Source organism: Diceros bicornis, chromosome 32 (genome assembly GCF_020826845.1).
Source record: "Diceros bicornis minor isolate mBicDic1 chromosome 32, mDicBic1.mat.cur, whole genome shotgun sequence".
In the NCBI taxonomy this organism is placed as follows: Eukaryota; Metazoa; Chordata; class Mammalia; order Perissodactyla; family Rhinocerotidae; genus Diceros; species Diceros bicornis.
The window spans coordinates 20,808,975-20,823,660 of NC_080771.1; the positions used below are offsets into that span (position 1 = coordinate 20,808,975).

Genomic DNA, 14,686 nt, shown 5'->3' on the forward strand with positions numbered 1-14,686 from the left:
CCAAACTTCTTGAAAGAGTTGTCCCTCCTCATGGACTGCATTTCCTCATGACCCTCTCACTCCCAGCCCACTGCTGTTTGGCTTCTGCCTCCATCACTTGAATGAAACATCTCTGGCTGAGGTCGTCGGTGTCTTTCATATCACTGCTGCCTTCTCAGCTGCATTAGGTACAGTCCTCCCCCCACCCCCCGAGACACTCCTTCCTTGACTTCCAAGACACTCTTCTGGCTGTCCTAACTCTCCAGCTGTCTTTCTGAGCTTCTTTTGCAGGCTCATCCTTCTCTGCTCAGCCCACAAACCTCCAAGCTGTCCTAGGCTCTCCCCTCACCTCACCCTCACTCTACTCTTCCCTAGGAGACCTCATTCGCACAGCTTCCATTCCCACCTATGCCCAGATGTCTCACAGATGTGCATCTCCAGCCCTCAGCTTCCTTCTGACTTCCAGATGCATATATCTAACTGACATTTAATATTTCAAAGCCACCTGAAACTCATATCTTCCTCACTCCTCCACTCCCCAAACCTAGTCTTTGTCCACTATTCTCCATCTCAGTAGCACACCATCTGTCCAGGTGCTGAAGCCAGCAACCCAGGAGTCATCTCTGTCCCCTCCTGCCCCTCACCATACCCCATATCCAATCCATTTCCAAGTGCTTAAGATTTGTCTTCCAAAAACCTCTCCATTCTTTGTATGTTTCTCCATGCCCCTACCCCCACCCCAGTCCAAGCTTCCCTCACTCTTCTAGACTATGGCAATAGCGTCAAATGCAATAGCCACCCCATCCCTGCAATCTGTTCTCCATATAGGGCTACAGTCATGTATCCAAAAAAATAGTTTCCCATTGTTTTTCAGATAAAACCCAAAATCTTTACCATAGTCAAATATCCTGGCCCTTGCCCAACTCCCGACATCAGTTCACATCAGACTTTGACATACTTTCTGCTCTCTGGCTATCTGAGCCTTCTTCCAGTTTCTTAAGTTCCACCACTGGCCTCCTCAGAGCCTCAAGGCCTTTGCACAGGCTGTTTCATCAACCTGGAGTGCTCTTTCCCCCCTCATCCCTCAGACCTCCACTTAAACGGGAGCCTTTCCTGATCTCCTCTTGGGCAGATTGCCTGTTAGCAGCTCACATAGCACATGGGCCTTCACACACAGGCTTCAACATGTTTATTACCTCCTGATGAACACCATCATTCTCCTCGGACGGTAGGCTCCCCTAGAGTTGTTTCGATCATTGCTGTATCCCCAAAAACTAGCACAGAGCCTGGCACATAGTGGATACTTACTAAATATTGTTGAATGAATGAATGTGAACCACCAATCTATGCCGAAGGTCACCCGGGTAAAGCCCCCAGCTTTGGAGGTCTAAGAAAATCACCTTCCTAAGGAGAAATGTAGAAGAGTTAATGTTTAAAAAGTAAAACAAAACTGGCTTCAGACAGAGCCAGTGGGCATCACCATAACAGTTACCAGGGACAGAGCCCCTAGTGTGGGGTACACTGTGTTTACATTAGCTAGCTCATTCATTCTCCCCAAAAGGCAGGCAAGGTGGATAATTATCATTATACCCTATTAAACATCAGGAACTCAAAGCTCTGGGAAGTTAGGCTTATTGTGAGAGTAAAACTGCCCTATGGCACTGGTTTACTCGAAGCAGGGTCCAGGATTTGAGGATTCTGCCTAGCCCTGCCTCTGGCCCCGCCCCGCGCCCCCAGCCCTCCCTTGGCTCCTGGCCCCGCCCCCGCCCCACCCTGCCCCGCCCCCGGCCCCGGCCCCGGCCCCGGCCTCTGCCGTCGCCCGGCCCGCCCCCTGGCCGCGAGGAGCGGCGCCTGCAGTGCCGGCTGTGGCCGCCGGGGGGCAGCCACGCGGCTCGGGCCCGACCGCTCTGGGCCGCGCTCCTCGCTCGCCCTCGAACTCGGCTCCGGCTGCCAGCGGCCGCCCTGCCCGCGCCCAGCGCCGACCCGCCGGGCTCGCCGCGCCGGACTTAGCCCCTCGGCTCCCCGGGGCCGGACCGAGGCCGCAAGCAGCGCCGCGGGGTGTGGGGCGGACCCAGGAGATGAAATGACAACGTCAACCCTCCAGGTACCTCGGCGCGGCCCGGCCCGGCTTGCGGAGGCGGAAGGAGGCGCGGCGGGGCCTGTGGGCCTGTGGGCCGGCGGGCGGCCTTTCGGAGCCGGGCCTCGCGGCCCCCGCCCCGCCACCCTGTCGCCGCCTCCGTCCGTTTCTGTTTCCTCGCGCTCGGACCCGAGGGCCGCCTCCCGTCCGGAGCGTCGCTCCGCACCCCCGGCCAGGCCGAGCCCCCAGGCCGCTGCGTGCCGCCGGTGCCCCGGTACCGCCGAGGCATGAGCCTCACCCGGGCCTCGCAGGCGCCGCCCGGGGAGCTCGGGCCGCTGTCGGGCCGGGCGGTCTCCCTCCTCCTCCTGCCTCCTTGCCAGGAAGCCCCCGCACCTCCCCCGGTCTCCGATTTCCTCTTCTCGGCCAACGACCCTTCATTCATTCCCTAGATCGTGCAGGGTGGTGTTGGGGTGGCGCCACCCGGACGTATGACTGACCCTTCCTCCAGGTGCTGCCAATCCTGCTGGGCCAGAAGACGTAAACATGCTCCGGCCTCAGACCTGGGTTTGAATCTGGGCTCTGCCACTCACTAGCATGTGACCTTGGGCTAGCTACTTGATCTTGGAGCCTCGGGTTTCCTGTCGGTACATTGGGGTAATATAGGGTTGTTGTGACAGTGACTCTAGATGGAGCAATTCAGGTAAAGCATTCTTTACAGTGTGTCTGCTACATAGTAAGTGCTCAATAAGTGATGACAGGTACAGTGCTTGGGGGAGTTAAGCAAGATGTCATGGAAGAAGGGACATTTGGCCAGACCATCAAAGGATGGGTAGCATTCAGATACCTGGAGGTGGAGGACGGATGGTTACTCTAGGTGGAGGAAATAGGAGAAACAGAGGCATGGAATAAATTGGGGTACTGTGTTAGGAATGGACTCCAAAGCCAGACCCCATCATCCACCAGCAGAAGCTCTGCTCTGTTATCAGAGGGGTCAGCAAACATGGCCTGCAGATCACACCTGCCTGGCTTTTGTATGGCCTGTGAGCTAAGAATGTTTTTTATATATTTTTTTAAAAAACAGCTTTATTAAGATATAACTCACATTCCATACAATTCACTCAAAGTGTACAGTTCAATGCTTCTAGTATGTTCACCGAGTTGTGCAACCATCACCATAATCACTTTTAGAACATTTTCATCACCCCAAAAAGAAACCCTGCACCCTTTAGCCGTCACCCTCCAATCCCTCTATCCCTCCCAACCCTAGGTAACTACTAATCTCCTTTCTGTACCTATGGATTTGCCTATTCTGGGCATTTCATGTAAATGGAATCATATAACATGTCCTGTGGGACCGGCTTCTTTCAGTTAACGTAATGTCGTAGGTTTTTACATTTTTAAGTGGCTAGAAATAAAGGATATTTCATGATACATGAAAATCATGAAATTCAAATTTCAGTGTCTATAAATAAAGTGGGTTTTTTGCATTGAGGAAGATTCGCCCTGAGCTAACATCTGTTGCCACTCTTCCTCTTTTTTTGCTTGAGGAATATTAGCTCGGAGCTAACATCTGTGCCAGTCTTCCTCTACTTTTTATGTGGGTCATGGCCACGGCATGGCTGATGCGTGGTGTAGGTCTGCCCCTGGGATCCAAACCTGTGAACCCAGGCCACTGAAGTGGAGCACGTGGAACTAAACCACTACACCATGGGGCAGCCTCTATAAATAAAGTTTTATTGGAACACATCCCTGCTCATTTGTTTATGTATTGTCTATAGCTGCTTTTGGGCTACAAAGGCAGAGTTAAGTAGTTGCTACAGAGACTGTATAGCCAGGAAAGTCTAAAATATTTACTGTCTGGTCCTTTACAGAAGGTTTGCCAGCTCCTCTCTTAGCACATCTTTTTTTTTTTAAACAGTTTTATTTATTTATTTATTTATTTATTTATTTGTGAGGAAGATCAGCCCTGAGCTACCATCCGTGCTAATCCTCCTCTTTTTGCTGAGGAAGACTGGCTCTGAGCTAACATCTATTGCCAATCCTCCTCCTTTCCCCCCCGCCCCAAAGCCCCAGTAGATAGTTGTATGTCACAGTTGCACATCCTTCTAGTTGCTGTTTGTGGGACGCGGCCTCACCATGGTCAGAGAAGCAGTGCGTCGGTGCGTGCCCAGGATCCGAACCTGGGCCGCCAGTAGTGGAGCACGCACTTAACCGCTAAGCCACGGGGCTGGCCCGCACATCTTCTTTACCTTAATCTTTCATCCTTATCCTTTGCTATACGTGTTACTAGAGATGTGGCAGGGCTGGCAGTTTTGTCACCTTACTCTCCTGTTATGCAAAACTGTTCTGCTTCAAATTGCAACTGAGGCCTCTTGCATGTGAAAAACTGTATGTGGCTGCTCAAAAGATCTAATGTGCTCTTAGGTGCATTAATTAATAGAATATCTAGAAGGAGGGAGGGGATGGGTCTGCTCTGCCATGTAGGAGGGGCAGAGCATATCTGGAGTATTGTTTTGAGTCCTGCCTTTCAAAAGGACAGACCCCAGCGAGAAGGCATCTGAAGTGAAAAAGTCCAAGGAACTAGGGGTGTTTGTTCTGGAGAAGAAAAGCTACCAGGGAGAGGAACACCCCTTTCATGTCTTATCTGAAGGGTGGTCGTGGGGAAGAGAATAGATAAGTGAAGCTTGTGTTTGAGCTCAACATCCAAGAAAGTTCAGGGCTCCCAGCCATTCTCTATTTGTAGGTAGTGGAGGGAGCTGAAGCTTGAAAATAATAGCCAGCACTCTTGCCCCTTTCCTCATCTGTTCAACCAGTGAGTTCATTCAACATCAGCCTGGCCTAACCCTAGCCCAGACTGTTAGTTTTGTAGAGCTATCTGTGTCTGTGTTTCTGAGACTTATTTTCATTTGAGGAAGCGCTGCACAAATGCCCGGGCCCTGCCAAGAGCTGGTCAGGAGGTTTATTGTTTGCTGTGGATGGAACTGTGTGTCTGCAGTGAGCTCTGCCTGCCTAGTGTCTAGTGCTGGCTCAGCTTGAGGAGGGTGATTCTGGTAACGCTTCCTGGGTTAGTGAAGCTGTGGTTTCTAAAACTGGATATGTAGGTGTGGGGCAGCTGCCTGAGCGATCCAGCATGCTTGAAGTTCAGTCTAGAACAGGCCTGCAGGATTTATGAGATTCACAAAGACACTCTCACAAAGTTCTTAGAGGGTTCCAGAGGACAGGTCCCCTCAGTTGGCAGCACATATATGCCTCTGGAGTAAGCAAGCACTTTTCTCACTGGAGTACTGGTATATTGAACCATGTGTCTCAGCATCCCTTCCCTAGGTTATCAACTTTAGGAAAACTGTCTTCTCCTTTTAGCCTAGAGAAGTGAGGTGGGCCAGTAGAAGGAAGTAGAGATCCCTAAGTCCCTCTCATAGAAGCTCTCAGATCGATGAAGGACTTTCCTAGTTGGCTGGCTCTTCTCTGGCCCTGGAGGTCAGGTGCAGTTTCTGGCCTCCATGCTGAGCAACACGGCAATCACTTGGTTCCTGTGTTTCCCCTTTTACAGGCTCTGAGTCCAGGTCCGCTTCTCTTTCCCTTGAGGCCGTGGAATAGAAAATGAACTCTCCCTTTGAGCCCTAACCTGAGATACCTGATCAGGCTTCCACTTGCTGAAATCCAGAACGAGGACTGAGAAGGAGGTTGCTTTTAACTGTATGAGCATATTGTGAAGAGGGATGGCTATCTTTTAAAGCTTCCTTTTAAGGACTTTCTAGTTGATGTTGGAAAAGTAGGCAAACATAATGGTCTGCGACCGACAAATCCACAGGCCTGGCAATGACTCTCATCAGTGTATCCTGCTGCCTGGGACCCCAAGGGCTTTCTGGATCTCTTGGGAAGCACTGAGTTATTTGCTTTGCTTTTCCAGAAAGCCATTGATCTGGTGACGAAAGCCACAGAAGAGGATAAAGCCAAGAATTACGAGGAGGCGCTCCGGCTCTACCAGCATGCTGTGGAGTATTTCCTACACGCTATCAAATGTGAGTCACACACGGGCTCCTCCGGCCACAGATCCCCTGCGGGAGGAGGGTGGGCACATGGGGGCTCAGAGGGGTCCCTCTCTGGTTCCCCTTTTGCAGATGAGACACACAGTGACAAGGCCAAGGAGAGCATTCGAGCCAAGTGCATGCAGTACCTAGACCGGGCGGAGAAGCTGAAAGATTATTTACGAAACAAAGAGAAGCACAGCAAGAAGCCAGTCAAAGAGAATCAGAGTGAGAGCAAGGGGTGAGTACAGGAATGGAGGGCCAGTGGGGCTTCCTACAAGCATGGGCCCTTTTCTTGAGTCGGTGTCATTCTTGGTGCTAATGCTGCCTTGGACTTCCATGGCACCATCCTTTTGGGGAATTCCACTCACAGTAGTGATAATGCCCACAGCTGCTTTCGTCAGGTGCTTCACAGAATATTTCCATGTACCTCATTTCATTGGATCTGCACGGAAAAGCTGTGGGTGAGATGGGGAGCCAGTGTGGAGGTTACGAGCCTTTTACTCTGCAGCCAGGCTCTCAGTATAACCCGGCTCTGCCACCTCCTAGCCTTGTGACCTTGGACAAGTGCCATGACCCCCTGTGCCTCCAGCCTCCTCATCTGTAGGAGGAGGAAGAGAGTGGGACTTCCCTCCTCCCCTTGCTCCAAGGAGCAAATGAGATGATGTGGGTAAAGCCCTGAGAATCGAGCTTGATGCGCAGTAAGGATTAAATAAATGTCAGCTGCTGTTACCAGAGTTTTTGTCTTCATCTGATGGATGAGGCAGCAGACTCAGGTTCAGAGATTGCCCGAGTCCCAGAGCTGGTACTTGATGGGGTCTGGACCCACACCCAGGGCCTCTGTTTCAGACTTCAAAGCTGGCGTTCCTCCCATAGCCTCTCACCTCACATCTGTGGTTTGTCCACCGTGGAGATTCCAGTTAGCTGAGCACAAGGGCCAGTGGTGTCCTGGAGGTCGGGGGTAGGGTCCCCAGCAGGTGGGTCGTGTGTCAGCCGCCTCACCAGAGGTGAGAGGCTCTGCTCCTGGGTGGAGAGGATGCGCCGTGTTTAGATTCCCCAGAGTGGGATACATACCGAGGAAGAGGCAGGAGGCCGAGCGTCTCCAGGACGGCTGGGAGAGTTTTGAGGATGGCACATCACTTATGTCCGGATAGGGACTGGCCCTGGGGGAGATGAGAGACAGTTCCTTTTCCAGGTGCTCCCCTTTAGACTTAAACTTTACCTCTTCTCCGAGTTGCAGCCACTTGCTATCTGGCTTTGAGTCCATGTGAAAGGCCAGTGACAGCTCCAGTTGCTCGCCCCACTGCTCTCAAAGTCCAGCCAAAGCACATGTCCCTCACCAGCCTTCTAGAGAGGACACATGGCTCTCTTCTTATTCCCTTCACGAAGAAACGAGGATGGGTTATGAGTGTTACCTGGAGGATCCAGAGGGGAGTGCTGGTAACTTGTGGCACTAACATCCTTGAGCTACCTGTTTGTGGGTCTCTCAGCACCGTTGAGCAGGGAAAGCGTCCCTTTCCCACCGTGCTGGCAGCCTGAGCCTGGCCTTGCTCTGAAAGCCTCTTTGCCAAGTGCCTCTTGCTCTAGCCTGTCATCTTCTGTCTCCTTTCCCAGCAGTGATAGTGACAGTGAAGGGGATAATCCAGAGAAAAAGAAATTGCAGGAACAACTGATGGGTAAGAGGCTGGAGGCCCTGTGGCAGTGGGAGTGGGATGTGGCTGGGGCCCCCTGCTGGCTCGGCTCAGGCTCATCAGTCAGGCTCCGGGTCAAAGGCTCTGCCTCCTTCTTGCAGGTGCTGTGGTGATGGAGAAGCCTAACATTCGGTGGAGTGACGTGGCCGGGCTGGAGGGGGCCAAGGAGGCCCTCAAAGAAGCTGTCATTTTGCCAATTAAATTCCCACACTTGTTCACAGGTAAGAGTCAAGCTGCTTTAGGCCCAGATATAAAAATATGAGGCTTCCAAGGGAGCCAGCTCAGGGCTCCCACTCTGAAGGTGTCCAGTAGCAAGTGGCAACTCGGCTCCCTTCGCCTTTAGCAGCGAGGGCCCGGCCTTCTCGTGCACTCTGAGTTGGGAGAGGCCCGAGGGCCTGCTCATCACGGTCATCCACTCCTTGGCTTCTCTCTGGCAGCAGAAATACTTTTGTGACTAGAACTTTGACTTGACTGTCCCAGTGGGTGGTTAGGGTCAGGAGCCAGTGTTAGCCAGTGCGCTTTGCAAGGTCCTGGGGCTCATGAGCCAGGGCTAGGACCGAGCTCTCAGCAGGTCATTTACTCCTTTACTCCTTGCTCCTAGAATCAGTTGTCTTGCAGAACTTTTCATTTCTGACTATTCACAGTGACTGAGGCCCCTCTGCTCTTTTCTGTTTCCTTTCCCTAGTCAGGAGGATGCTCACTTCAGTTTATTCTTTCTTGTAGGCAAGCGTACCCCTTGGCGAGGGATACTGCTCTTTGGACCCCCTGGCACAGGGAAATCCTACCTGGCCAAAGCGGTGGCAACAGAGGCCAACAACTCCACCTTCTTCTCTGTGTCCTCCTCAGACCTGATGTCTAAGTGGCTGGGGGAGAGTGAGAAGTAAGTCAGCCGCCAGACCCTGCTCTGCTGGCAGCCCCAGCAGCTGCTCGTGGTCCAGCTCCCCTGCCCTTGGCATTGGACGTCAGGGAAAAGTAGCCAGGAGAGGGGTGTCTTGCTAGCTTCTCAGGTGGGACACTGTCCTGACAAACAGCTCAAATTGAAAAGGAACTTGGGAGAGATGAGTCCTCGTGAAGGAAGGGAAAGGCCCCCACAGTAATTGGGTACCAGGTGAGTGTGCCCTGTGGGGACTTTCTATAGTTAACTGTTCCCCACACTGACTCCCATTTTGCAGATCATGAAACTGAGGCTGAGAGGAAGGGAAGTGACTTGTCCTAAGTCCAGAGCTAAGGGATGGGGCTACCAAGATTTGAAGCTGATCCTCTTGGTACAGTGCTGTCGGAGGGTTTGTTACCACCATTTTTTCTGAATTCCAAGCCTGACTATAGTCCTGACCTCCCCGTGGGAAGGCTGAGAGGAGAGAAGCAGTGACTGGGACCCTGACTGGGCATGTATGTGGGTTTCCAGATCTCAACCCCATTTCTCACCTTTACAGGCTAGTCAAGAACCTGTTTGAGCTGGCCAGGCAGCACAAGCCCTCCATCATCTTCATCGATGAGGTGGATTCCCTCTGTGGATCCCGCAATGAAAACGAGAGCGAGGCTGCCCGAAGGATCAAAACGGAGTTCTTGGTCCAGATGCAGGGTGCGTGCTGGTGCCAGGTCCCCTCCCTGGTTCTTGGTCCACCTAAGGCCAGCCCAGGGCTTCATTATTTAGCTGTGGCTGGATTCAGTTGTCCTTAGGGCAGAGGGAAATATCAGAGAAGTAATTCTCAGCTCCATCTCATGCCTTCAGTTTGGAGAGGTTATTGTGGCCTTCGCGCCCCTCCCGAGGTAGGCAGGCCTGTAGGGCTCTTTGCCACAGCAAAGCCAGTTGGGGGCCTGCTGGTGGTGGCACAGGGATGGCGCTAGTTCAGGACACATAGCCTCCGAGTCCTTCCTGCAGGTTCTGACTGATCCTTGCAGGTCAGCATCTGTTCCCTTTCTCCACAGGGGTGGGGAACAACAACGATGGGACTCTGGTTCTTGGTGCCACAAACATCCCATGGGTGTTGGATTCGGCCATTAGAAGGAGGTGAGTCTTCCTAGTAGGAGCCAGGGGCCAAGGTCTTTCTCCAGCCATGGTCAACCTGCTGCTAGCAGTCGGGGGTGCAGCCTGACCCCATTTCTCTGGAGGCTTCTCCATGTCTGCATGGTGAGCAGAGCCCTTAGTAAAGTGGCTTCTGGGGGGCCCACTGCCCCTCTCCATTGAGACCATTCCGCCATCTGTTCTCAAGTCCCCTCCGTGTGCTTGGCTCTCTAGGTTTGAAAAGCGAATTTACATCCCGTTGCCGGAGGAGGCTGCCCGCGCCCAGATGTTCCGGTTGCATCTGGGGAGCACTCCCCACAACCTTACGGATGCCAACATCCAGGAGCTGGCCCGGAAGACGGAAGGCTACTCCGGCGCAGACATTAGCGTCATCGTGCGGGACTCCCTCATGCAGCCTGTTAGAAAAGTACAGTCAGCAACACACTTCAAAAAGGCAAGTGGACCAGCAAGGATGGCTTAGAAAGTGTCACAGGAAAGGGGTAGTGGCTTTCTTTGCTGGCTCCACAGCTGCTCAGGTGACACATCTTGGGCCTCCTGGAAACCAAGGGCAAGTGTGAAGTGAGCCCTCTGGTGCTAGGGGCTGGGGTTGCACCTGCTCTCCCTTCCCTGCAGTTCTGCTTCCTTGAGTGTGACTGCCTCGGGTTGTGTGAAACTAGAGGACAGGGTGCCATGCCAGTCCCCTCTGCCACCCTGCAGTCAGCGCTGTGCTGTTGTGTGTGGTGGACCCTACTCAATATCTGAAACTGGTGGGTACCAAGTCACACACTGTAAGGAGGACATCCATTCACTCTGTCGAGTGTCTGCCGAGGGTCTTATTATGTGCCTGGCACTGTTCTAGGTGCTGGGGAGACATTTGTGACCACAGCAGACAAAAAGCCCTGCCCTCCAGGAGCCTCCTTCGTAGTGGGGGAGACAGACAATAAACATGTAAAGACTCATTTCCTGGAGGGTGATGAGGGAGAAGAGAGTAGGGGAGGGAGGTCTGGTGTTTCCTAGGTTTGGAGGTGGGTGGGCAGGTTGCATTTGAGTTAAGAGTTGGGGATATTTGGGGGAATGTTGCCAATGGAGCAGACTTCGGTTGGAAAAACATTTTTGATGTCACTGCATTTGTGGCGAGATTTAATGGCATTAATGAGGAAGAGAAAGATATCAAGGCATTTTGGGCCACAAATTGAGATTCTGGAGAACAGTAGGTGGAATAGCATGCTAATCACGAACCTGTGAAATCAGACTTGGAGCCACTTTGACTGCCCAGCCTGAGAGCTTTGGAGGAGCCCATCCCTCCTCAGACTGATGGCCTAGAAACGCAGGCATTCCTTCTCACCCTACAATTACCTTCTCTTCAGAGATCTGAGGCATCCTGCCCCTTCCCCAAACACTGAGGGGCAACCCCTCCAGCCAGTTTGACCTGAAGTCAAACTCCTGTTTGGTTTCAGGTCTGTGGTCCTTCCCGCACCAACCCTAGCATTATGATTGATGACCTCCTGACCCCATGCTCACCAGGGGACCCAGGGGCCATGGAGATGACTTGGATGGATGTCCCAGGTGACAAACTCTTAGAGCCTGTGGTTTGCATGGTAAGTGGCCAGCTGGGAGAGAGGACTGCACAAGAGCCCAGAAAATTGGTGGCTTGAGTCCAAGAGTAAAAATAAGCTGCTCCCCTTCTCTGTCCTGGGCTGTTGTGGCTCCTTCTAAACAGAGAATGGCCTTTGGGGCTCTGGGTAGCTGGGGCTCCTGCCATTGGACTCAGTGGGAGCCGAGGATGGAGGCCATAGTGTTAGCATTTTATTTTCTTCAGCAGGAAGAGTCAAGGCCAGATGATGTGACGCCATGATTCCATGGGTTTGGCTTGTTTTGTACACAGAAGGAACCAGTAAATGTCTGTTAGCACAGTTTGATCTGATGCAGTTGCACAGGCAGCCTCTCACCCGATTAGTCTTGACCTCTCCTTGTCCTGGTCTTGCCAATGGTCTTGCCTGTTCTGTGTGGCAGGTGTCTGCCATTGTGGCCGGCGTGGTGGGCATGCAGTTAGAAAGAGCTTCTCGCAGGAGTTAAGAGATGATGGGAGCTTAGATTCTTTCAGACCGCAAGTAGGCCTGTCTGGAAATGATATGAGCTGCCTCAAGAGGAAAGTGCATCCCTGTCACAGGAGGCATTCAGGCAGAAGCCAGGCAACCATAGGGAGTTCTGCATTTGGGGCAGGGGGTGACCTTGAAGGCAGGCCTCGTCTGCATGGGTCTGTGATTTGGGGAGGCTGAGGACCTGCGGCTGGCTCCTCTGCAGCTGCACGCTCTTGTCTTTCAGTCGGACATGCTCCGGTCTTTGGCCACCACTCGGCCCACCGTGAATGCAGAGGACCTCCTGAAAGTGAAGAAATTCTCAGAGGACTTTGGACAGGAGAGTTAAAAGCTTTTTCACTCGGGTGATGGTGAAGGTGGGAGGTCGACTGGGGTAAATCCATAGCATTCCCCATGTCAGTGGCCGGACAGGGCTCCAGGGCTCATCCTACAGCCACTACAGCGTCCCCTCTGCTGTCTGGCTGCCAGCGGGGAGCAGGAAGGAAGGGCCTCCCTGGCTGCAGAGACGCAGAAGCACATTCGGCACCTGGTGGAATACTGGCTCTTCCCACTTCTTCCTCCTCTTCTTCCTCTTCTGGATGCTCCTTGTCCTGTCCCTCTGTTTTTTTTTTAAATCTTTTTTTGTTCCCCGAAATTAATGCTGCTTGGATTTTTGTCGTTTATAAATAAAGTTAAAATCTCCTGGAAGCGTCAAGGAGAGGGAGCAGCCCATACTGTGGGGCTGGTGCAGCAGACCTTCAGAAGGGCTTGCCAGCCCCCGCTGCCCGTTCCTTCTAGACTCAAGTTTTGCTCCTTGTGAACAGAATGGCTGATGCGCTGGGTGTCGAGCCTAAGCGCTGCCTGCAAAGGCTGAGTCAGGCCAACCATTTGCGCCCTCCTAGTTCGGCATCCCGGGCCGTGTGTCCTCCCTGCAGGAGGAGAGGATGGTTTCTGTGAGCACAAAGCTATGTAGATGAGAACGAGTGAAGGCAGTCAGGCGGTTTCATTGCTGCCTTTTCTTCCCTGTGAATGTGAGAACACTGAACCCAGCCACTGCCCCCGGGTTCCTGTCCTGGAAATGGGCTAATAAATCCTTTTCCCTTCTTGAGCCACCTGAGTGATTTCATCTTTGATTGTTCTCTGGGGCTCTTTGAAGGCCACGCTTGCTTCCAGTGGAAAGACCCTCTGGTTTTCTCTCTCTGTTCTCTTCTCTTCAGCAGAGTAGGAAGTAGGAATGTTGCCAACTGCTGCAGTTCCCAGGCCTGTTCTCCAGACATTTCTTCCCTCAAGGCCACAAAACTGTGGCTGGGGGTGTTTATGGGACCTGGCCAGTTCTTGTTGTCCAGCCTCCAGATCAGAGGCTGCAAACTGGGAGGCCTGTGGGCCAGACATGGCCTGTAGCTGTGTGTAGTTTGATCTACTGCCAACATTTTAAAATCAAGAATTGATGTAAAGATTCAGATTTCTTTAGGTAACCCTGGGCCTGCATCCCCATGAGGCAGCCTGTCAGTGGCAGCTGAGCAGGGGCTGCCCTGTTCAGAAGAGGAACATGCTCTCCAGCCCACCTGTCCCCACAGCGACTGACTGCGTCACTCATTTGTGTTGCCTGCCCAGCCCCTGTGGCCATTGGAATTTGTGACCCCTGTTAGTGAGACACCCACAGCTCCAGAGCTGGTAGCCCTGGAAATGCTGTCTGACAGGGAGCAGAAGCAGTAGAGGCTGTCACACATTGACCACAACCATATGAACACACAGAAAAGGCCTGGCCTCTGGTGGTTTTAGCTCTCCTGCCCCTCCAAAAACCGGTATTCCTCTGTTTTCAAACCCGAATGGTCCAGAACTGATTATGTGGCCAACTCTTAGGCCATTTTAGCCTTGCCCTGTGGTGTTTCTTTGATCTTATTAGGAGCATCTGCTGAGTTGAGCCAACTTTGCTTGGTTCCTTGAAGGCTCGAGCCCAGTGCTCCTCTCCAGTGCTGGTGGATTAGCCCTCCTCTTGTCGTCTAGAGCATCAGTGGGCCTGACCTCCAGATGACACTTATGCAGCAACTATGGCTGGGATCTTTGTCACTCGCTCAGGAGTTCCCAGAGTTCTTGGTTAGTTATGCGCCCTCAGCCAATTACCATCTGTAAATGCTGGACTAACACCTGCCCCCTGCTTGTACTGCTTCATTTTAGTTAGCTGTGTTTTTTACTTCTACCTCCAGGTAACTTTACTTGAATCAGAAGGTCCCTGCTTTTTTTTTTTTTTTTTTTTTTTAACCTTCCTCATTTCTGCTTGAACACCTTGACAAGTCTCAAGGGTTAACAGAAACTTTAGGGCTATGGTTCAGCCTCATAGCTCTAGTGACAGCTTTCATAGACGCCCTGCCTTTCCATTTCTCTCTCTCCACCAGTGATAGGGTGAATGAATGTCCTGTTCACTACTGAGGCTGAAACTAACCTCAGACTGACACTGTGGCCTCACCATCTGTTAAACGTGACTAATTCGTGCAGAGGAATTTCCTCCCCTAAATGCTTACTCTGAAATTCACTTCTTCCCTACCTGGGGTTTCTGTTCTAAACCTTCTGCCTACATTGATTTCACTGTGGAAGCTGACTTCTAAAACTTGCATTAGCTCGAGATGCTGATTTGTGTGTTTGGTTTTGTGGCTGATCTATCTGCCTGAGATGGGGAAATTTTCTTTATTGGACATGTGAGGCTTTGTTGCCTTTGGGCTGTAGTGTCTTGAGCTAGTTGACCAAATCCTTCCTCCAATGTGGATTTGGTTACAACAGTAATTCTCATATATTGTCAGCAAGATAGACAGTCTCAGGCCTTCTCCCAG

At 52.2% G+C, this 14,686-nt stretch overlaps 1 protein-coding gene across 2 annotated transcripts; it reads left to right on the top strand.

The window, feature by feature from the left end:
• The first annotated feature begins 1,961 nt into the window (after positions 1 to 1,961).
• Positions 1,962 to 12,966, top strand: VPS4A (vacuolar protein sorting 4 homolog A). 2 transcript variants are annotated; one of them, XM_058528142.1, is made up of 11 exons: positions 1,962 to 2,083; positions 5,967 to 6,078; positions 6,178 to 6,325; positions 7,702 to 7,760; positions 7,877 to 7,996; positions 8,499 to 8,655; positions 9,209 to 9,357; positions 9,705 to 9,786; positions 10,015 to 10,234; positions 11,238 to 11,378; positions 12,106 to 12,966. In XM_058528142.1, the coding sequence occupies exons 1-11, from the start codon at positions 2,063 to 2,065 to the stop codon at positions 12,205 to 12,207; spliced, it is 1,311 nt and encodes a 436-aa protein (XP_058384125.1). In that variant the 5' UTR covers positions 1,962 to 2,062; the 3' UTR covers positions 12,208 to 12,966. The 2 variants fall into 2 exon arrangements, with proteins under 2 accessions (XP_058384125.1, XP_058384123.1); XM_058528140.1 differs by having other exon boundaries at positions 1,963 to 2,083; positions 7,699 to 7,760.
• The last annotated feature ends 1,720 nt before the right edge of the window (positions 12,967 to 14,686 follow it).